This window comes from Podarcis pityusensis, assembly GCF_964106645.2.
Source record: "Podarcis pityusensis genome assembly, chromosome: 12".
NCBI lineage: Eukaryota > Metazoa > Chordata > Lepidosauria > Squamata > Lacertidae > Podarcis > Podarcis pityusensis.
Genome location: NC_138037.1, coordinates 53,758,370 through 53,780,445, shown reverse-complemented (window position 1 = coordinate 53,780,445; position 22,076 = coordinate 53,758,370). Strand labels below are relative to the sequence as shown.

General features: G+C 40.7%; 2 protein-coding genes across 9 annotated transcripts in view; one reads left to right on the top strand and one right to left on the bottom strand.

Annotated features, from left to right (window-relative positions):
* Window positions 1–4,062, top strand: part of AOAH (acyloxyacyl hydrolase) — a 99,402-nt gene extending 95,340 nt beyond the window's left edge. For 5 of the 7 annotated variants that reach the window (XM_080975913.1, XM_080975917.1, XM_080975914.1 and 2 more), the window contains one exon: window positions 3,635–4,062. In XM_080975913.1, coding sequence (XP_080832039.1) covers window positions 3,635–3,763 — 129 coding nt within the window. In that variant the 3' untranslated portion in view covers window positions 3,764–4,062. The remainder of the gene's footprint in view (window positions 1–3,634) is intronic. The other 2 variants (XM_080975916.1, XM_080975915.1) reach the window with 1 other exon arrangement.
* Window positions 4,063–5,439: 1,377 nt separating this feature from the next.
* The window catches only part of ANLN (anillin, actin binding protein), a 32,609-nt gene continuing 15,972 nt past the window's right edge, over window positions 5,440–22,076 (bottom strand). The window contains exons 14-25 of one of the 2 annotated variants that reach the window (XM_080975755.1): window positions 21,494–21,676; window positions 20,144–20,273; window positions 18,876–18,924; window positions 18,728–18,784; window positions 17,620–17,658; window positions 17,356–17,377; window positions 16,826–16,938; window positions 15,147–15,200; window positions 11,309–11,395; window positions 9,244–9,351; window positions 8,718–8,890; window positions 5,440–7,867 (exon numbers count right to left, since the gene is read on the bottom strand). In XM_080975755.1, the coding sequence (XP_080831881.1) occupies window positions 7,744–7,867; window positions 8,718–8,890; window positions 9,244–9,351; window positions 11,309–11,395; window positions 15,147–15,200; window positions 16,826–16,938; window positions 17,356–17,377; window positions 17,620–17,658; window positions 18,728–18,784; window positions 18,876–18,924; window positions 20,144–20,273; window positions 21,494–21,676 (1,139 nt within the window). In that variant the 3' untranslated portion in view covers window positions 5,440–7,743. The remainder of the gene's footprint in view (window positions 7,868–8,717; window positions 8,891–9,243; window positions 9,352–11,308; window positions 11,396–15,146; window positions 15,201–16,825; window positions 16,939–17,355; window positions 17,378–17,619; window positions 17,659–18,727; window positions 18,785–18,875; window positions 18,925–20,143; window positions 20,274–21,493; window positions 21,677–22,076) is intronic. The other variant, XM_080975756.1, reaches the window with a different exon arrangement.

The window sequence follows — 22,076 nt, the reverse complement described above, 5'->3', positions numbered from 1 at the left end:
CTGGACCTAACGGTCAGGGGTACCTTTACATTTATACACACCCGTTACGCCCAATTGATGGCCCTGAGAAATAAGACCCTCCCTGGAGCCCCTCAGTTAGGATGGAAAAAGCCCCCAAAATGGCCGGAGACGCAGCGGGGATTTGTTTTCGCTGCTCAGCCTCCTCTCCTAACAGCTAATGTGTGGAGTGGCGCAGCAGCAGCATGTTCCTCCAGTGCTTCAGTTCTAGTTGTGGATATTTCTGGATGCTGTATTTTTGGTATGGATTGAAGGGAGAGCGGCAGAGAGGGCGTTTAGAGAGTGCTCCCCACTTTACGCGATTTCACATGTGCATGCAGGGGCCCGGAATGTAACCCCCATGAAATTAGCACCTGCACACAATGTATATGCAATTGGAACAATGTATGATTGGTTATTATTGCTATTGGGAGGGAGAAAGCAAAACTCACAAAACTGGGCCTGCCTATGCGGTTCCTTTATTCCGATACGTGACATGAGATCCCACTTTGTGCAAGCAGCTCCATCTCGGCTCACAGTAAGTGTGAAAGGGTCGTCTGCGTCAGAATAAATAAATGGCCTGTGCACTGATGCCATTTAAAGTTGAGTGAAATTTTCAAAACCACTTGACATCTAGGAGAATATAAACCTGCTGTTCCGTAAATTATGCCTAGAAATCCCATTCTTAATACTGTCCTTTGATGGATTGCTTTTAGATATGGGACTTATTTGCAAGATTGTACAGCCTTCTCCCCCCAGCCCACCTGTTGGGTTGGAGGTTGTTTTTTTTTTACAAAATAAATATTTCCCTTTTTTAATAGCCTCATCCTTTTCTTCCTTAACCCTCAAATCTAAGCTACGGGGAGGCTGAGTAACTGAGCAGCTTCAAGGGCAGTGCTGGCTTTGAGGGCTTGATTGCTGACATAGTCATGCAGTTCAGCACAACCGAATAAAGCAAAATGTTTATATGCTTCAGAAAGCTCTAAGGCAATACACCCGGCTCAAGCGGACCAGTCTGAGAATTATAATCACTTTATAAGGATAGGAGAACACAGCTGGAGGGCCACTGGACCCTTTCCTTCCAAATGACAAAATGTATTTGTCAGAAAACCCCGACGCTGGAAAAATTCATGCGGTGATTTACATATTTTAAAAGACTGAGCTGAAAAGAAGCACTTATCTAACTCTGTGAACCTGGAAAAGCATTTAATTAGTCATATAGGCAGCTCTATGGTAGGGCGGAAAGAGAGCTAGCAGCATTTCAGCTTAACTTGGGAAGGGAAAGTAAGAATTACGTAGAGGGTGAAGTTTCTGTTGACATGTTAGCACATTTTTAAAGAAAATTGTGCTGTGAATTTCAGTGGTCCTTTTGTTGTTAACTGTTTGTTTACTGAGCACCTCAGGTTGCCACACCAGAGTTTATACGATGGGTAGGCAACCTAAGGCCCGGGGGCCGGATCCGGCCCAATCGCCTTCTAAATCCAGCCCGCGGATGGTCCGGGAATCAGCGTGTTTTTACATAAGTAGAATGTGTGCTTTTATTTAAAATGCATCTCTGGGTTATTTGTGGGGCATAGGAATTCGTTCATCCCCCCCCAAAAAATATAGTCCAGCCCCCCACAAGGTCTGAGGGACAGTGGACTGGCCCCCTGCTGAAAGTTTGCTGACCCCTGGTTAATAATAATAATAATAATAATAATTTATTATTTATACCCCGCCCATCTGGCTGAGTTTCCCCAGCCACTCTGGGCGGCTCCCAATCAAGTGTTAAAAACAGTACAGCGTTACATATTAAAAACTTCCCTGAACAGGGCTGCCTTAAGATGTCTTCTGAATGTCAGGTAATTGTTTATCTCTTTGACATCTGATGGGAGGTTGCTTGAGGGAAATCACCTTCATGAAAGCATCTTCTTTATACTTTGAGCCACCCAAATTGCTACATTTGTTGAGTAGCTGGAAGCCAAGATTAACCAAATTAACGGGAATTGGTCTCTTTCCCTATTCATAGAGTAGAATCCTATATGTGTTTACTAATAGGTAAGTTCCTTTGGACTTACTCTCAGGTAAACATGTTTGTAATTGCAGTCTTAAGAGGTGAGGCTAAACCTGTTAAGGCAAAAATAGCTGTGATGTATATTTTTCAAATACAGGAAAGGGAGATGTTTATTTACCAATGATGGAAAAGAGATTGAAATACCATATAGTCCATTTAATGTGACTTTTCCACCTACACAGGGGACTGTGCATCCGTGAGAGAAAATTATATTTTCCTATTACACAATAATTGATTTTGCTAGAATTATACCTGTTTAGTGGTTACTTATAGTTCCCAAACAAATGCACCTGCGACAAAATTAGCACTCCTCATAAAGAAAAGATGCACATGTGTTGGTTTTTGCCTCCTGCCACTAAAATCTCCTGGGGTTTAAGACATGAAATCTGTTTAGGATCACTAAAAACTATGTGTTAAAGGTGCATTGAACAGTTTCTGTGTGTCATTGATGTAGGCTGGCTTTCTTATTAATTTTAGTCACATAGTCATTGAAATCCCAGCGAAATTCTGAGATGAAAGTAGATCAACCTTAATATAGCAAAAATGAAAGGTTAAAATTGTGGGTCAAACACATCAGGTAAAAACATATATTAGCTAGATAGGAGAGTCTGTTGTAAAAGGCATGCTAGGCAGGGACTAATTTTCCTTTCAAACCAATTTTGCACTCCGAATGCACTAAAAACTTGGTTTGCGTTGTTCCTGTATTAGCCAAACAAATCTAAGGAAACAGGCATTTGGTAAACATAAGATTCACTGAGCAGCCCATAATGTTATAGTTACAGAAATCTCCATGAACCAGGGACTGTTAAGTATTAAATTTCATGGCCATGTTAGTGGTGCCAAGTTTTGTTTTTACTGGCCACATTTTTGTGCCGCAACTAGCTGCTTACCGTATTTTTCGCTCCATAGGGCGCACCGGACCATAGGGCGCACCTAGTTTTTAGAGGGGGAAATCCAGAAAAAAAATCTTATTTCCCCCCCCAGCCCCAAAGAGCAGCGTACAGGCTGCGCGCAACCTCTCCCTGCCGGAGGGGTTGCGCGCAGCTATGGCACAAGCCAAGACAGAGAGCGGGATGGATCCCGCTCACTGTTTTGGCTTCCTCTTTAGCCACGCACAACCTCTCCCTGCCTCAGGCTTCAGGTTTCCTTTTGCTGAAGCTGGGAGAGCAAGACTCTCCCGGCTTCAGCGAAAGGAACCTGAAGCCTCCAGAACGCAGCGGGAACTCGTGCTGCGCTCCGAAGGCTTCAGGGGGCTATACCTGCAGCCTGGAGAGCGAGAGGGGTCGGTGCGCACCGACGCCTCTCGCTCTCCAGGCTTCAGCGAAAGCAATGTGAAGCCTCCGGAGCGCGGAGGGAGCGCTCCCTCTGCGCTTCGGAGGCTTTGCGTTGCTATCGCTGAAGCCAAGGAGCCTGCATTCGCTCCATAGGACGCACACACATTTCCCCTTAATCTTTGGAGGGAAAAAAGTGCGTACTATAGAGCGAAAAATACGGTAAATGTGCCCAAATATAGCACATGAAGCTCTTCCTTGCAAGGGACAAAAGTGATGTACTAACTTGCCCCTTTGTTTTGACTGCTTCCAGGTTGTTTCTGCCCTTGGAGCAAGAATCATCTGGAAGAAGATACTTCATGAATGGCCTCATGTTCTTGGAAAAGAAAATCCATCCAACGATGAGATTGTAGCATTGTTCAAAGATCAAGGAGGGCACTGATTTCAGCATGCTAAATACAGTGGCTTTTCATCATTCAGAATAAAGAACACCTTTCCCAACAATGCAAGCTAACCTTTGGGGTATTGGAACATAAAAGGCTGATGGGTGCAAATAGTTCTTTATCAACTATCTGGCAGCTGAATGCACCAGTGGTAAAATTTTACTTACGTATAGATGTGGAATCTCATAGGAGACTGCTTGCTTTTAGGCAAGGCTTTTCACCCGTTTGTCCCATCAATCTACCAAGCCTCTTCAGGTCAATTTGTTTCCGATACACATTAAATCTAATTGGAATTCTCTGTTTATAGCGTATTTTATATTCAAAAATTCTGCTAGATATTTTTTCTTCTTCATTTGAATAAAGCATCTGGATGGGTCACTAAAAAGACTATTTGCCCTTCTTTTATTTTCTACAAGCTCATATCACATAGAACTGCTTCTTAAAGGACCCTCAATGTAAAGCTGTGCTCATTGAGTTTCTTTGGCTAAATTTCCTTTGATGTCAACTGTTTTTTTTTAAATACTACTGCTGAACCATTGTCAAAGTTCACATAATATTTTAAGATAATTTGCTGGCTTTTTTTTTCTCCATTTGAGAATACCTCTGAATTTGTAATTGCTTTGGGTACTTTTAGTTTTATCTTTATTTGCTTGCTGAACTGCTTCTTTGTATAAACTCCTTCCTTTGCTTACTGTTTAATTTACAGTCTTTCCATATTCACAGTGAATATATGTGATTTCCATATTCCCCTAATTTTCATTTAAGAGATCCTCAAGTATACTATTAAGTTTCATATCCAATTTCCGGTCTGTATTCTCCAGCTACCCCTCTAATTTCCCATCCTGATCTTCAACTTCATCCTTAATTAATTGTACATTAACTGAAGGTAAAATCCCAGTCACAGAATGAAGCAACAATATTAATACTTCCAGAACCAGGCAAAGAGCTATCTTTACTCATATTTTATGTTCCTGTATCATTACTGAACTGCAACTATGTTTTTTGTAATCATATTAGGTTTAAGCTTTGATCATGTGGTGCAAATATGGTTAAATAAGGATTTCTTAAAAGAACAGTGTGTAATATTAGGAGAATGGTAAATGCTAAAGATTATGTAAATTGGAAAAGGCTGGTTTCAACCATTATTTATATAGATTTGGAAAGCTTTTAACAAAATGGAATGGCTTTACTTCCTTCATGTTTTATAGACATTTGGGTTTGGAGGTAAATGTATAGATTTGATCTAGTTAATATATAATTCAGCTGTGCATTTTTTAGTGAATGAAGAGCATCCCCTGAATTTCATTTAGAAAAGTAGCAGATAAGGACGCCTCCTTTAGCCTTATCTTTTTAATTTACAAGCAAGAAAAACTAATCTTATATAAAATGCCCGAAGGAGTTACTAGGAACAAAAAGCTGTCTTGGGTGAGGCAGGGAAAGAACTGGATAAGCCATGGGCCACAGGGCTGGTGAAAAGACTATTACGTGTTTCTTTTATTCAGGGCTGATTAAAAACTCCCAATATGCTGGGTTATGTTCATCCAACTGGGAAACTTAATTTCTTCCTTTCCTTTCTGTGTGAATCCATGAGACCTTAAACTTTGTTCATAAGATTAGTACAACAGATTAAGTAAAGTATGTAAGTAGAAATACATTGAATAACAGGCAGAAGGAATCATGAGCAGTTAGCTTTATTTTAGAAATAAAGTATAAATGCATAACTAACAAAATATCCTTAAAATTCATGGGGATAAATCTTATCACGTATATTATATGGCACAGCACATGCCTGCAAAGGTTTTACAGTTTAGTGCTATTTCATGAAGTTTTGGAATAGGGATTATTTATGAAAGACTTGTGGATAAATTTCCTAATCAATTCCTTATTGAAATAACAGTCAATTTTTAAAAAGTAAATCCATTATACTCAGGATTTTATGCATATTCAGATTGGAGTTAATTCAAACATGTTGTCACTTTCCCCTTTGAATTGCTTCTAAGACTCATCAGCATCTGTCTGAGCTTGTATACATATATAAAGTTAAATCAGTAGGACGCGAGTTCCATTATTGTCATGTTAAAGGTCTTAATCAAATGCTATTTGCCTCACATGCAGCTGGCTGGTTTTTGTTTTTAAAAAAATGAATGCTCTGCTATTTATTATAGCTGGAATTGTTTGCTGAATTAATTTGCTTTCTTCTGAATTGACCAGGAAGTGATTTGCCACTTCATCATCCTGTTTTCCAATAATGTTCTTGACTAGAGTCTTGCTGCTTTTCCAAGGCTGCAACATTATTGGGGAGGACCCAGCTGTCATCTTCAGAATATTTGGCCCCCTCTTCTTCCCAAGGTCTGGTCAGTATATTTTGTGAGGTGAGGCTTGCTGCAAATGTGTCACATATACCTATGACCATGCTGTGCTAAACATACAAAATCTCATCTGATACTGTAAACTAAGCAGATCTCAGTTAGCAAACACCACTTCCTTGCTGATATATTTTTTATTTTACTCTTATAGCTATTTACTTCCGTTTCTTCTTTCACACAGTTTATTTGCAACACATTCTACTTACTCTACTTTTTCATGTACTCACAAATTTATAACTGTTCTTCCTTATCTAACAAATTGCTTACTAACTTGTTCTACAAGTTTCACCAGCATAAATCAGCACTGGGTTCCTATGAAGTGCATTCACAAAACCCATCTGAGTGCAACACTGCAGCCAAAATAGAATCATATTGGGCATCATTTTGGGAAAGGCTTATTAGTCTAGATTTTCCATGCTCTGGAACCAAACCCACATTTTTTCAGCATTGTAAGACAACCCTCATTGGCAGGCACTCCCTTTGGATACATTTAAGGTTTTTTTATGGGGAAGAGTTCAAAAACATCAGAAAAAGTAGGTATTTAAAGTGATAATACAAAATATGCTGTGGGGGGAAATGTTAGTGTTCAACTTAAAGCCATAGCAATTTAGAGGAAGTACCCCATTGCTGCTATCTAAAAATGCATGCAGCAGTAATATAGCATTGTGACACCCAGTGGAAAGCATTTGTGACCCCTGCGCATTTGCTGTTTCAGTGAGCAGCCTTAAAATTGTGCTCATCAGCTGAAGTTGGATTCTCAGAAATATTACTTTGCATATTGCAACTCTACAGCAGCTAAATGAAATTCATCTTACTCTCCTAGTGCTCAGATCAGTGAGTTTTTAATTCATTCAAACTAGGAAATGCATGAAAATGGCTAGATATATAAGAGTAAATAAAGGTTTGTTTTTTAAAGCAGCTTCAAGAAAACTACATACATGTTTTCTAAGAAAATGTGCAATGTACTTCATAATTGATCATAGCTGTAAACCATACACCATTTTTTCTTTTTAACCTCATTATTTCTATTGGGTTCTATGACTATTCTATGGCGTTCTTGAGACAGACACTTTTTGCAAGTGCCAAGTATTCGGAACATTAAACACAATGGGGTGTTTTACTTTTTAACTTCCTAATTAGGTGAAAAACACCTTTATAAATAAATCATTGAAGTTCCTGCTTCAGCTTCCCACTAAAGCTAAACAACTTTTGAGGCATCCTTCTTAGGAGAAACAGTGCACACTGATAAAGCTCTAAGTTTTTTCCCTCCTGTGCTGATTTTTTTCAGTTCTTGAAATAAACTGAGCTCTGATCAATTAAAATAAACTGGTACTTTAATTGTGTACTGCACTACATATTTTAAGAAATATTATATATAAAAAGTATTTAGCACAGCCAAATAGAGCTTAAAAACACAGCTACTACCATATTCCAATCCTAGAAGAGTTAGAACTCTGAGTGCAGCAAGGAGCCTAATATAACACCACCTCTCCTTCCAGATTTTAAAGCATGAAGTGTAATGAATAATCCCAAGGGACCTCATAAAAAAAGTCTACATTAAGAGCACAGCATGTGGCTTGAAGCAAGCTCCCATGAGAAATCTTCCCCGCAGCTCAAGGTTTCCCAATAGGCACATAGCAAGCATCAGGCTGCCACATGCGAAGGTCAATAAGAACTTGGTTGAGTTTTTGCATCCACAGATTACGCTCTTCTTTAGTATCAGCCGATAACCAGTTCCTTTAAAAAAATGAAATGAAATAGTAAGCATTAATATTGACCTATAGGCCTTTCTCATACAAGGATAAAGTGGGACAGTTTCATTACTATATACATTATTCTCTAGAAGTACCTTATAACCCTGCAATAAGATCCAAACCAATAGTACAGTGGTACCTCGGGTTAAGAACTTAATTCGTTCCTGAGGTCTGTCCTTAACCTGAAACTGTTCTTAACCTGAAGCCCCACTTTAGCTAATGGGGCCTCCTGCTGCCGCTGCACGATTTCTGTTCTCATCCTGAAGCAAAGTTCTTAAGCCGAGGTACTATTTCTGGGTTAGCGGAGTCTGTAACCTGAAAAGTATGTAACCTGAAGCATATGTAACCCAAGGTACCACTGTAATAGCAAAGTTCCCAAATCACCCTCATGACTGAAGAATGCAGATATCATACCTGCTGTCCAAGTAAAGGAATCCAAATTTAATTGGAAATGAAGAAGTAATATGCCCTGATCTTAGGAAAATAGTAAACTTAGGCCAGCCTCCCCGAAGCTGGTGCCTTCCAATGCCCATCGGCCCTAGGAAGCATGGCCCAATGGTCAAGGATGGCAGGAGGGCACTGGGTTTGGGAAGGCTGCCCTAAGGAAGTGTTGATCATTAGCATGCCACAATCAGTGCTGCATAAAGCATAATAGCAGGGGCCCAACATCTTCTGCAAGACCAAGACACCCACGTTATGGGATATGGTTTAATGGAAACTTGCACTAAAATAAATTGGTTTAATATTTAAGGTGTTTCAATACTTGGCTTTGCACCAACAGACTAACATTACTACCCATCCAGAAAAGATTAAAATCAAGCAACGTAACTTACTTGGTAACACAGAGCGTGTCTTTGCATTGACTGACTAGTGTTTCCTTGTCATCCTCTCTCTGAGGCCTAACCGTAATGAGCTCAAAAGTGTTTGGCCGAGCACAGAACTCTCTGTTAGCTGGTTCGATCTGACGATTAGTGCAGTTCGCCAGGTTTATTGAACCCATTGGATGCTGAAAGGAAAAGAAAAAAACCCAAGTGTTCACAATACTTAAATAAGGAATTTAAAGATAGCATTTCAGTCTCCGCCTCAATGTGGAGGATTTAATTCCTGACAGGGTGCCCATAGCTGCCTCCGAAAGCTGCACAGGAAGATGTGATGTCATTCACACCACTTAGTCTTTTTAACAAATGTTACAGAGCAGTAGGTCTAGCCACAAAGCAATGCTGCTACAGCAACACATGGATTACTGAATTACAGCAGCTGAAGTAAAGCCTGACAAAAAGGTCTCAATGTTGCAGAAGTTCAGGCTAGAACAAAATCTAGACAGCCTCTAGCTGAAGTACTTTTTAGCACAATAATCACCTTTCGTTTTTCGTCATCCGGGTAAGTCCAGTAGGAGATGCAGTTTCCAGAAAGAGCGCACCAGCGCCGATGCCAGGCCCCAAAGCCACTAACATCTTCAAACATAGTCTGGAGAGAGAAAGATCATTGAACACCAATGCTATTCTGACACATTTCTTCACAAGTTAAGTCCAACAGGTTTCCTTGAATTTTTAGCAACTGAAAACACTGCAGCTCCTGTTGCCACTTTTCTCTGCCCACCCATATACATCTCAGCAAGTATGCCCACTCCAACTCTCCCAAGTCTCATAAATGGGCCTTGAAGCAGCCAGCACTCCACGCCTGCGAATATCTGGAGTTTCCATCCTGCTTTTTTAAATAAACTGATAAAAAGGTAAAGGGACCCCTGACCATTAGGTCCAGTCGTGGCCGACTCTGGGATTGCGGCACTCATCTAGCTTTATTGGCCGAGGGAGCCGGCGTACAGCTTCCGGGTCATGTGGCTAGCATGACTAAGCCGCTTCTGGCGAACCAGAGCAGCGCCCGGATACCCGTTTACCTTCCCGCTGGAGTGGTACTTTTTTATCGACTTGCACTTTGATGTGCTTTCGAACTGCTAGGTTGGCAGGAGCAGGGACCGAGCAACGGGAGCTCACCCCGCCGCGGGGATTCGAACCGCCAACCTTCTGATCAGCGAGTCCTAGGCTCTGTGGTTTAACCCACAGCGCCACCCGCATCCCATAAACTGATAAAAGGTACCATAAAATCACAATACACACTTCTAAAATTTATGTTATTTTCCTGTGGCATGTCTAAAGACTTTACTGCATCCTTCAGATAGTGCCTTTCTTAAGATATAATCAATGCAGCACAATTCTAACATACACAGATATTCCTATCTTGGGACTGTCAGTGGTTTTATATAGCACATGGTGCCATCTGCTGGATCCAGCAGTAACAGGTCAGCTAAACTAATAATTGTGGATTAACAGCCATGATCACATTAATAACTGCTTTTAAAGGACTTTTGAAATAAGTCTAGCCCTGCTGTGTTAGCCAGAACCTAAAGAGTCACACAAGGCTTACAGAATGGTTTGCCATGTACATAAGCTTTGATTAACCCTGTATATCAGGATAAACTTCTAAGGACAATTCTAGAATTTCACTCCAGTTAAGGATCAGCTTGACAAGTGTGTGTGTGTGTGTGTGTGTCTGGGTGTGTGTCTGGGATAATGAGCCTCATCTAACCAGCATGCTTAAGTCTACATACTGTAAGTTATCCTGCCATGTTTAGCACACCTTGGGATAGACTAGGTAATCAAAGCTTTTATTCCCCTTCAGTTTACCTGATGGATTCAGCATGTGAATAGTTCTCACAAGTCTCTCGAGTTCCTATACCAATAGTTTAGGAACGTTCACCACTTTGCAAGTAAGTCATGTTTTACTGCCTGTGCAGCTTTTCTGACTGATGTATGGGGAAAAAGCTCATGAACCTGATCTTTAAAGAGATTGTAAGTAAACCAAACATGGTCTTTTTCTATGCTGGGTGAAGAGGGAAGTTTTGGAATTCACAAGGGTATATATTTTAAAAGTCCAACAGCCTTTCCCCCCCCCTTTCTTTGCTGCATATTTTATGATTTTCTATCTCTGCTGGGTGCTCACTGGAAGGACAGATCCTGAAGCTGAGGCTCCAATACTTTGGTCACCTCATGAGAAGAGAAAACTCCCTGGAAAAGACCCTGATGTTGGGAAAGATGGAGGGCACAAGAAGAAGGGGACGACAGAGGATGAGATGGTTGGACAGTGTTCTCGAAGCTACAAACATGAGTCTGACCAAACTGCGGGAGGCAGTGGAAGACAGGAGTGCCTGGCGTGCTCTGGTCCATAGGGTCACAAAGAGTAGGACACGACTAAATGACTAAACAACAACAATCTCTGCTGCAGTTCTCTCACCAAAGAGTACTTGCCCCAAACCTTAACCTTGGCATGCAGGAATTCTCATTTTATATACCTATTTTTTTTCATCTTGCCACGAACAGTGTGTGCATGTGATATAGATCTATACTTGCATTCACTGATAACTTACCAAAAAACCTCTCTCTTCCACACAAGAGTCTATTTGACATTTAATTTTCAGATAAATATGACCTTCCAGGGGAGACAAAAAAGGAACCTGAAAAATAAATAGATGGAAGATTCTCAGAATTGTATTTCTCTTTAACAAGCCATATCTACATGAAGACAAAAAACACAGTCACTTGTGAGCATCATTAATCTCAGATATAGCACAACCTTATTCACACATATGTCAGCTGAAAGTTTGAATGCTTAGATTCCATAAGCTTTTGAGAAGAGGAAGTTGTCTCTGGCCATTTACCGGTAATGGTCAGAGGCTGTAGAAAACCAGAAGCAAGGCTCCCTAGAATTGCCACCAAGCTGGAGAAAGTCAGGGGGTAAGATGGGAAAACATTGCGAAGACAAGGCTTGACATGGTTGTTAAAATACACATGGTTCAGTAAGAAGATCTATTCTACCAAGTTTAGCAATACTGTTTTTGGCTTTTTTAAAAGCAGAATATTTTACACACATGATTTTCACCCTAGTCCTCAGCAGAGGCAATTGTACCATATATACATGCATGATTGACTTAGTACCATTGCATCCAATTATGCTCCTGGGATTATCCAATGTGTGCTACAATATGCACTCTGGTTAGGATTAAGGGATCCCACCTATGAGCCATTGGGGAGGGGAAGAAAATTGAGAAGAAATAATCCAATACAGTGGGATGCGGGTGGCGCTATGGGTAAAACCTCAGCGCCTAGGACCTGCCGATCACATGGTCGGCGGTTCGAATCCCCGTGGTGGGGTGAGCTCCCGCCGTTCGGTCCCAGCTCCTGCCCACCTAGCAGTTCGAAAGCACCCTTAAGTGCAAGTAGATAAATAGGTACCGCTTTATAGCGGGAAGGTAAACGGCGTTTCCGTGTGCTGCGCTGGTGCAGGCTCGCCAGAGCAGCTTCGTCACGCTGGCCACGTGACCCGGAAGTGTCTCCGGACAGTGCTGGCCCCCGGCCTCTTAAGTGAGATGGGCGCACAACCCTAGAGTCGGACACGACTGGCCCGTACGGGCAGGGGTACCTTTACCTTTACCTTAATCCAATACAGTGGTACCTCGGGTTAAGTACTTAATTCATTCCGGAGGTCCGTTCTTAACCTGAAACTGTTCTTAACCTGAAGCACCACTTTAGCTAATGGGGCCTCCCGCTGCCGCCGGAACACGATTTCTGTTCTCATCCTGAAGCACTATTGCTGGGTTAGCGGAGTCTGTAACCTGAAGCGTCTGTAACCCGAGGTACCACTGTATTCACTAAAAGACCAGGTCCTTACATCAGGAAGCCCATTGCTTCATCAGAGGTACACTAGTAGCACCAGATATAGGATTCTTCCCCAGCCTCTAAGTAACATAGCTACATGATCTATCACGGATGCAAAAGACCTTCAACCAGCGAGCTTGAAGGCTTACAGCCTAGTTTTTTTCAAACACAAAACCCACTCATACTGTGGGTTTGTTTTTGTTTTTTTAAAGAAAACCTCACTCATGTTAGTTGTGGTATTGTGTATTCTTATTATTGGATAGCCAGTACAGCCAAGTAACATCCAAAAGCAGAGGCCATCACCTCCAGCAAGACTTAAAACACAGCACAAAGCAGGAAGTCCACTTCTCCCAGGAATACTGACAGCACACTTCAAGGACCCAAACAGGCTTTCCAAAGTTTGGTCATGTCACTACAGCCAATTTCAGTAGATACTTTGTACATATTCAAAAACCAAATCAATAGCAAAGCAGTACAGCACACCCATTCGTTGCTTTTATGAAGCAACATGACACTCCGAATTCAGCTCTGATAAATCAGCACATTTTCAGAAGTGAATTTAATAGTATGCTTTAACTCTTCTGTAAATACTGTATGGTATAAGCAAAGATAAAGCAAGACAAGTTCCAGGTTTTAAATTGATCCAAGAGCTTCAATTTGGTAGCTGTGTACTTGGAACACTACAATTCCAGATGCAGATATGGCATTCCTATATAGATTTTAGAAATACAGTTGTGAATTTACTTCAGTCCCAAATCTATTGCACAGGCCATTCAAGACGCCAATGGGTTTGCTTTTAAGCACACATTTAGAATAATCTGCATTCACGCACAGAGAATAATTTACGCCGTTTCCCACATCTTTTCTTTCATTTTAAATGAAGCACTGAAGAATCTCTTTTTCAGTCTGTAATAACATGCCAGGCATGTTTTACACAGTCTATATATCATACAAGTCACTGGTGGCTTATATCCAGTGGAATTTGCATCGGATGTCAATTTCATTTCTGCTTATAACAAAAGCTGGCAGACTTTAGTAGGTACTGTTAGGTAACCTCAGTCTATATTATTCTGCAGTAGTAACAGGAAATGTAGATATAAGCAAAGGTAAATGATTGTTGCAGAGTGGTCAAGAGGCTAATCGCTTCAGAAAGCAAGTAAGTGACAAACTGTTCTATATGCAACTAAAATGCAATATGGTTTGCACACCTACTTAAATGTTCCTCTTTTTAATTGTGATGTCACCAACACCAACAAAGAAAGTTCTTCTAGTACAGTCATACCTCGAGTTGAAGTAGCTTCAGGTTGAGCGTTTTCAGGTTGCGTTCCGCGGCGACCTGGAAGCAACGGAGCGCATTGCTTCCAGGTTTCGCCACTCGCGCATGCGCAGACGATCAAAATGACGTCACGCACATGTGTGGAAGCTGTGCGCTATGCAGATGCGGGTTGTGTTCACTTCAGGATGCAAACGGGGCTCCAGAACGGATCCCGTTCGCATCCAGAGTACCACTGTATTAAGGGTGGGCCAAATCCTTACAGGCTTGCATATCAATATTTTCCTTTTATTTCAGCTTCAGTAATTTAACATGAGTAGATTTTTTTCTTTTTACACTTACATTTTCCCCAAAACGAAGTGCAGAATTCAGTCAATAAATCTTGATAAAATAAGAACTACACAGAATTTCAACAGTTATCATTAACAAATTAACTGGAATTTAATACTACAGCTGAGCATGCTGTCTGAAACCCTGTGTCACACAGGTTTTCCTTGCTTTTCCATGATGAGTTAGAGTGCATATATATAAGATCCCCTTGGTACAAGGACAATGAACAAGTAATACCTGCACAAGTGCACTGAAGGTAATAATGGACTGAAGCCATCATTTGTAGCAAAAGCCAAAAAAGCTTGTGCCAAAGTGATACAAGAGTAATTTATTGGGAGGTTCTGCACCTGCTATCTAGGCCATTCTCGTTTTGACAACCTAGATATATTTTTAATGCCTCCCAAGTTACCAGCCATACTTCTAACATCAGCTCTTTAAAGTAAAACGAACAGAACCTGCTAATACTGCAATTTACTCTTACCTTAGTAGAAACTAGAAATAGTAGTATTGTACTGCCCAAATTTCAGAAAGGTGGGTTAACAAGACGAGTAAGCTAAATTTCACAAATTTTACAGTGTCCTGTTTTAGCTTCTGATTAAGGTAAAGGCAAACCAGAGCTTCAAGCCAAAAGGGATACATACAATGTTGAAAAATGAGAATGTCTCTCAGCAACATAAGTTTTTCATGAAATTGGCCGCTATTTACATAGTCAAGGAAATTTATACACACAGGATAGTGTGTTCAAAATTCAGGCTCCCAGAGATCTGATTGACACACAAAACCCCACCTGACATTCTTCCTAAAAGTTAACTTTCATTTACCAAATCTCCACTTCTGAGAATCTTAACGTGGTCCTTAAAGCAGCGTGTCAGTACAGCAATGAGCAAAGTTTAGTGATGACATAAGCAGCATGCACTGGGAACTGTTTTGGAAGAAAACATAGCAACCTTATCCTGGAACAAAGAACCCAACAGCTCTTTTTCTTTAATTCCATAATTTATCTAGGAAAAAGGAAATGACCAACGCTGAATGCAACTAAAAGCAAAACAAAATGGAAAAGATAAAAACAGCAGCATAACACCAATTATGTGCCTTGCAAGATTCTGTTTCAGCTTTTAAGCTGAACTTCAGAGAGACATACCCAACCTAAACTGCTGGTCAGTTTCCTACTGAAAGAAATAAAGCAAGTTGCAGAAATGGTTTGATGTACTAGACAGCCAAGGAAGAACTGAAACACACACATGCTTACAAGTGAAGCTCCTGCTTCATAGTATACCGTATTTTTCCCTATAGGATGCACTTTTTCCCCTCCAAAAATGAAGGGGAAATGTGTGTGCGTCCTATGGGGTGAATGCAGGCTTTCGCTGAAGCCTGGAGAGCGAGAGGGGTAGGTGCGCAGCGACCCCTCTCGCTCTCCAGGCTTCAGGAAGCTATCCACAAGCCTTGGGAGCCCGCAGGAGTTCCCGCCAGGCTCCCGAGGCTTGCGGACAGCAGCCTGCAGCCCGAAACCCGGGGAGTGCAGCGGAGCTCGCCGCAGGCTTTGGGCAGCTCTCCGCAACCCTTGGGAGCCCGGCGCAAAGTCACGCCGGTCTCCCAAGGGTTGCAGAGAGCTGCTTGTTCTGGGGGCTGCCCAGCCCCGCGCCTGGGGGGAAAATAATTTTCCCCCCTTTATTCCCCCCCCCCCAAAAAAACTAGGTGCGCCCTATGGGGCGAAAAATACGGTATATCAAATGTGAAATTTAGTTTCCCAGTTTAAGCTCCCAGTACAGTGGTATCTCGGTTTAAGAACAGCTCTGTTTACAAATTATTCGGTTTACGAACTCCGCAAAACCAGAAGTACCGTCCCGGTTTGCGAACTTTACCTCGGTCTAAGAATGGAAGCCAAACAGTGGAAGGGCACCAGCAGCGGGAGGCCTCATTACGGAAAGCGCACCTCGGTTTAAGAACGGTTCCGGTTTAAGAACAGACTTCCGGAACGGATTAAGTTTGTAAACCAAGGTACCACTGTAGTGTGAATGAGAACCATCAGGGCAGCTAGTGTGTTTAGGCTGTGCATTTGCATTTCCAACTACTAAGCACCTCCATTATTACAAAAACAAACTGCTCAGGAATGGCCAAGAAATCTTTAATTTCTAAGACCTACAGTTAATCTTTAGAAAGCCCAGTAATCCCTGCGTTAGGCTTCAAGACCCCCCCCCCCCCAATTTTAAGAAAAGCAGCAGTAGATCAACATTCTTAAGCTATTAACATTTTAATCTCCTCAGGCAGAGGAATGGCAACTATATAAGCACTGACTTGCCTTTTCCAGAAGCCTCTGTTTTAAATACAATTAGGAATCAATGATAAAGAATTCCACCCCTCCCATCCTCAGGATACTGTCTCCTAAATGGACAACTATTTTGGAGACATTTTAGTTCCCAGCAAAGACTATTATTTACTTTACAGCACAGCCATATAAGCAATAAAGCAATCATGTATGTGTTGAGTATTTTCATGCATGGATACAAGCATAGAGATTAACACTCAGTTGCCTACAAGGGCAAGAAAGTCGGGTGGCAATGCAGGGAAGCACTAAGCTAAACCTACATACTAAAATATATTGAAAAAACGAATCAATGTTGATTACCTTGTCCAGCAAGAATCTGGTACTCCCAACTGAAGATAGGGAAATTGTGTGTGAACCAACAAGAACAAAGTTACTTGTGCGCACAGCATTGGGTCCACCTGGACTTGCCATGACTGTAAAGAAAAAAAAATAAGTATACCTTAAATTTAAACATACCTGTAAAGAAAAGAAAAATTCTAACCAATTAAAAACCTCTCTCTCAACTAAGAAGGAATCCCTTATTTTTTTTAAATGTTGCCAAATATTTGTAAGCAATAAAAACCGTAGATGGTCAGCACCCTCTTAGAAGAGGTATTTCCCCTCCTCTCAAACAGGAGCAGAAGCAGCCTTTAAGATGGCATCTGTGACAACATACAAAAGCGCCATCTACAGACAAAACTTTTATTTACTTATTATAAATATATTTTGCTTATTTTTACTTATTTAGTACATTTATATATATACACTGCTTAATTGTTTGCTTTTAGTAGTATACATAAAACAATTCATGGCAAATGGGACAATAAAGCAATAAAAACAATGAATTTTACCTGGCGTAAGAAGGTTGCTCTTCTGTCAAAAAAAGAAAAACACATGGAAACAAGTTGTTAAAAGAACATTTTAGACAGTGCACTTGATGGGGGGGTTGCATCTGAAAGGCTGAATGTTACTGATCGTTTACGGACCAGGTATGGTAAAAGCAAGTAACTATGATCTCTAGCATGATATTATCTTGCTAGAAATAAAAGCCTTGGTCACAGGTAAGTTATGTGTGTGTGTGTGTGAGTTTAAATCATTCAAATGTTAATACTTACGGCAGTAATAGATGTCAGTAATCTCTTTGGAGTAATAGCCTAAGAGATTAGAGAAGAGACAAATGCACTCTAAATGTTATATTCTATACAGGGCTGTTAAAGACCTCACAACAGCAGAGCATCTAGGTTTTAAAGCAAGGTTAACAAATTAGCTATGTTTGTCAGCAGTTAGCATCCAAAACAGATGTACTTCCAAACACACACACATACACACACACACACACACACACACACACACACACGACAGTGCTGTATAGAAATACATACTTCATAGAGTCCATCTGCATACACATTACAATTGTGGATGGCATTTGTTTGGAATCTTCAGGTTATTAATTTCTCAGGGAATACATTTTTAGAAGCGCAAGCAGCGCATATTAAAGAAATCAGGCCCAGCTCTGGGTGAACTTTTCTTCCCCACTACAACAGGGTGATCTACCATCCTGTTCCATGGGAAAGATTACAGGAGAGGTGGGCAGGCGAAAACCACCTCAGAGTCTGCTGGATTGTCCCTCCCACCACAGGGTCTTTCTACTACCAACTGCGGAGTGGAGTTGCTGTCATAAGGATCCTGAGAGCAACTCCACAAAAGGAACAAGATGCTCCACTTTGCTTAAAGCACTCTATACTACTTCAATCATTCACAAAATTTGTCGTGTTCCTGTCACAGGATTATGAACTCTTTCCACTTTTAAACAACCCTGCCACCAGCCAACATGGCTGCAGTATAGGGCACCGAGTTACAATTTGAATGACGTCCCCAGACAAGCGACAACAGGGCATCAAAGAAGCAAAAAAAGAGGAAAAAACCATGTACTAGATGCAATTATGGAAAATATTCACAGGCAGTAAAATTTTAGAACCGACATTATGCTGTGCAAGATGACTGAACTTAAGTTATTCAGCTGAAGCACTTCAAGATTTATTCTGCCATCAGTTCACAAAGGCAGAGTAGTAAATTTGACTATAATCTTAATATGCTTAAAGAACAACATTTTTGTTTTAGAAGGATATTGTGTCATATTGATTTGAAAAAGTGTTCTTCCCTCTGTATTAAAGTATTTTAGCACAGATTAACATCACCAATTTATTCAATTATTCCCTTTACCTTTGACTTAGCTGATTTTTTCCTTTTATCAATGCCTGTGGATTCTTTCTTCTGTACCTAATAAATGAAAGAGAGATGTTAAGAGTCTATTGCACCCCCCAAGTGTTCTCTCAAAATAGATGCCCATCGAAAGATGAGAGATACATACCAAGCTATAAACTTCAACGTTTATCTCAAAGTCACTGGCCACATCTTGCCTTTAAAAAAAATGGAAGAAAGGGTTCAATTCAATTCCTAAGTCTAATACAGTTTCCAAGTCAAGTTTTATAAATCAAATAAATCGCAACAGAAGCTGTGGTAGCTCCTACTGGATCTATGCCTGTCTAAGGGCCGCAAAAAAAAGCAGAGGGCAACCTCAGGCAGTCCAGGGCTTCCTGGCAAACAGCTTGACAAGTATGTCTTTTCCTGATTGTCTTACGGAACATCAGGACCAGGTGTAAGCCTGTAAGATTTTGGAAGACCATCTTAGGGTAGCTTTCACTGCTGTATTCAGAGCTCTGCTGCTCTCTCGCTCTCAAGCATCCCCCAGCCAAGATTAACTTCAGACTTCTGAAGCATATGGGATTAATTCTTTTCTCTCAAACTCCTGCGGAAAGCTTAATAAGAGTTCAGAATCAATAGTGTTTGTCAAAAGTGGGCTTGAGACCCCTGCCATTTTACTTTAGGCAAGTAGGAACCACTCCCAAACCAGCAGCCCAATATCAAAGACAGCTGTATAGCAGACAAGTAAGCATGTACACAAATATTGAGCTGCTATTTTTCTCCAGCTGGAACAAAGCAGTGTACAGTGGTACCTCGCAAGACGAATGCCTCGCAAGACGAAAGAGTTTTTCGTTTTTTGAGTTGCTTCACAAAACGAATTTCCCTATGGGCTTGCTTCGCAAGACGAAAAACGAAAATGTCTTGCAAGTTTGTTTCCTTTTTCTTAAAACCGTTAATACCCTATGGGAAACCGTGCTTCGCAAGACGAAAAATTCGCAAGACAAAAAAACTCACAGAACGAATTAATTTCGTCTTGCGAGGCACCACTGTATTTTGGAGTGCAAGGGCACCAGAGACAGCAGTCCTGCAGTTTGAGGTGTAGGAAAGACAGGCAAGCACTCACTATTTTCTTATGCGCCATCCTAATTAAAGTGACTGCAGCTAATCTACCGCTTCCCAGTATCTGAAAAGAGGAAGACTGGGTTGAGGTGGGAGAGAGAGAGAGCATTCTTTTTGGAGGAATAAAGTTTTCCTTAAATGTGCTTTTGGATCTCCAGAACTTTATTTTTTGAAGCTGCTGCTGTGTTTTTAAACTAAGCTTTGTTCTTAACGCTTCGTTGTGATTGTCAACAGCTATGGAGGGCACAGATGATTAGCATATAACATTGTTATAAAGAAGAATAAAATTAAATAGCTAAACAAATAAGTACTTACAGTGTAAAAGTAGTAGTGAAAGTAAGGGCATCTCCACCATTCAGGGAACTTGCAGTACTTGCTAACGGTGTAGCAACCATGTTTTCTGCTCCTGCTTTTAACATTATTACGTAGTAGTAGTTTGCTGTTTCTGTGAATAGTTTAAGCAGTCTCTCTTAATCTGTTTTACAAAAGCAGCTAACACAAAAGATTAAAGAACAAAGTGGTTCAGCATTTTTGCCTCCAATCACCTTATTGCACAGTTTAATGCACCTATGTTTATTTTTTATGGTTTGTAAGACAGTTGATTTAAACTGGGAGGATCAAGTTTCACAGTGATTTAAAGATTTTGTAAAATGGAATGTGGTGTATTATTCAAATGAAATGATGAAACTCAGGGAGAAGCTGGAAGTATTTTAGTCAAAACTGCACACAAGATCACAAAAGTTGCAATCCTATACCAATTAACTCATAGTAAGTCCACTGAACACAATGGGACTGACCTCTAAGGAGACATATATATGATTGCACTGTATATCTGCCTACACCAACCCAAATATAAAAAGTGGTAGGTTATTTTGTTCTGTTTTTTAAAAACCATTATTGTTTTCCTAGCATTTTTCAGGTGCTCCTTAATTTCACTATATTCACAGTTCTGGGAAGTACTCAACCAAAAACTGTTTTGTTTCAATTATTAGTACTTCTAACTCATTAAAGCACTTCTGCAGCAACAATTGGCTTCTTCTGCTACTGCCTGTCTTCACTACTATTGCTGCTGCTGCCTTCAACTGCCTTCACATGACCAATGTAGCAGCAGCAGCAAAGGCTGAAGGCATCAGATATAAGGCCACAGTAGTAGTTGGTATCTTGAGCATTAAAAACAGCAGCTTAAGTTGCTTAAACACAGTGATTAAAGTGTACAATGGCTTCAGGAATATGGGGAAAGCGATCTAAATATGAAAAGAGAAGGAAAGCAAGAGGAAAATGGTGGTGGAAAAAGAAAAAGAGGAGGTATGAAGTTGATTATTGGGACATAAACTGCCAATCACTGGAGAATGGAACGCAACAGCATTAATTTGGGGAAAATTCAGCTAGGAGATTTGGGGGTGGATGAAAGAAATGTTGCTTGATCTACACCTTAAGAAGAAAAAGGAGTACTGCAAACACAGAATGCTGTAAGGAAAGGTAACTCTGCTCTAAAATTCCAGTTCAAATGAAGATGGACTTGAGAGGCTTTCCCAAGAGCAATTAGTGAACTCCTGGAAGATGTGACCTGCAAGCCAGAGACTTCCTGACTTATAGGTCCGTCTCTATATCAGCTGCTACACTAAACCATAATTCCAACCACACAAGCACAGCAAAAGGAATTACCTGATTTCTGGACAGTGCTGCATACAAAATCTGCTTTTAGAGGTAGGCGCATTTCTGACAGAGTAACAGAGCCCCTGGATGGGGAAACTCCACTAGGCATTGAATCAGCTTTAATCTTCTTGCTTTGAGATCCTTCATTTTTTAGTTTGTTTAGCTCTTCCAATAATGCTGTTCTTTTTTCAGCTGTACAAACATAAAAAATAGTTACGTATATGTTTCATAACCAATTACAGGTTGTTTTCAAGTCACAGACACATCCCACAAAATGTTTAAAATTGAATCCCATTGTTGGATCAAAACCAACCTCCATCTAATGAACTCATTTCGAATAGAAGTCAGTTAGATATATGAAAAATGATGGCCTTAAGGATTTGCTTTTAGCAGGTGATATTCAGAGGTAAATGGAGGCTTTAGGCAAGCCAACATTCATTCACAGAACTAGCCTTCATAAAGTTTTAGGGTGTTCTTAAAGCCATCACCACAGGATGGCAGAAAATTTCATAGATCAATTGCACATTGCTCTAACACTTTCTTCAAATCTTTTATGCATGGAAAATTTAGATGAGGTAGCTTATTGCTGAAG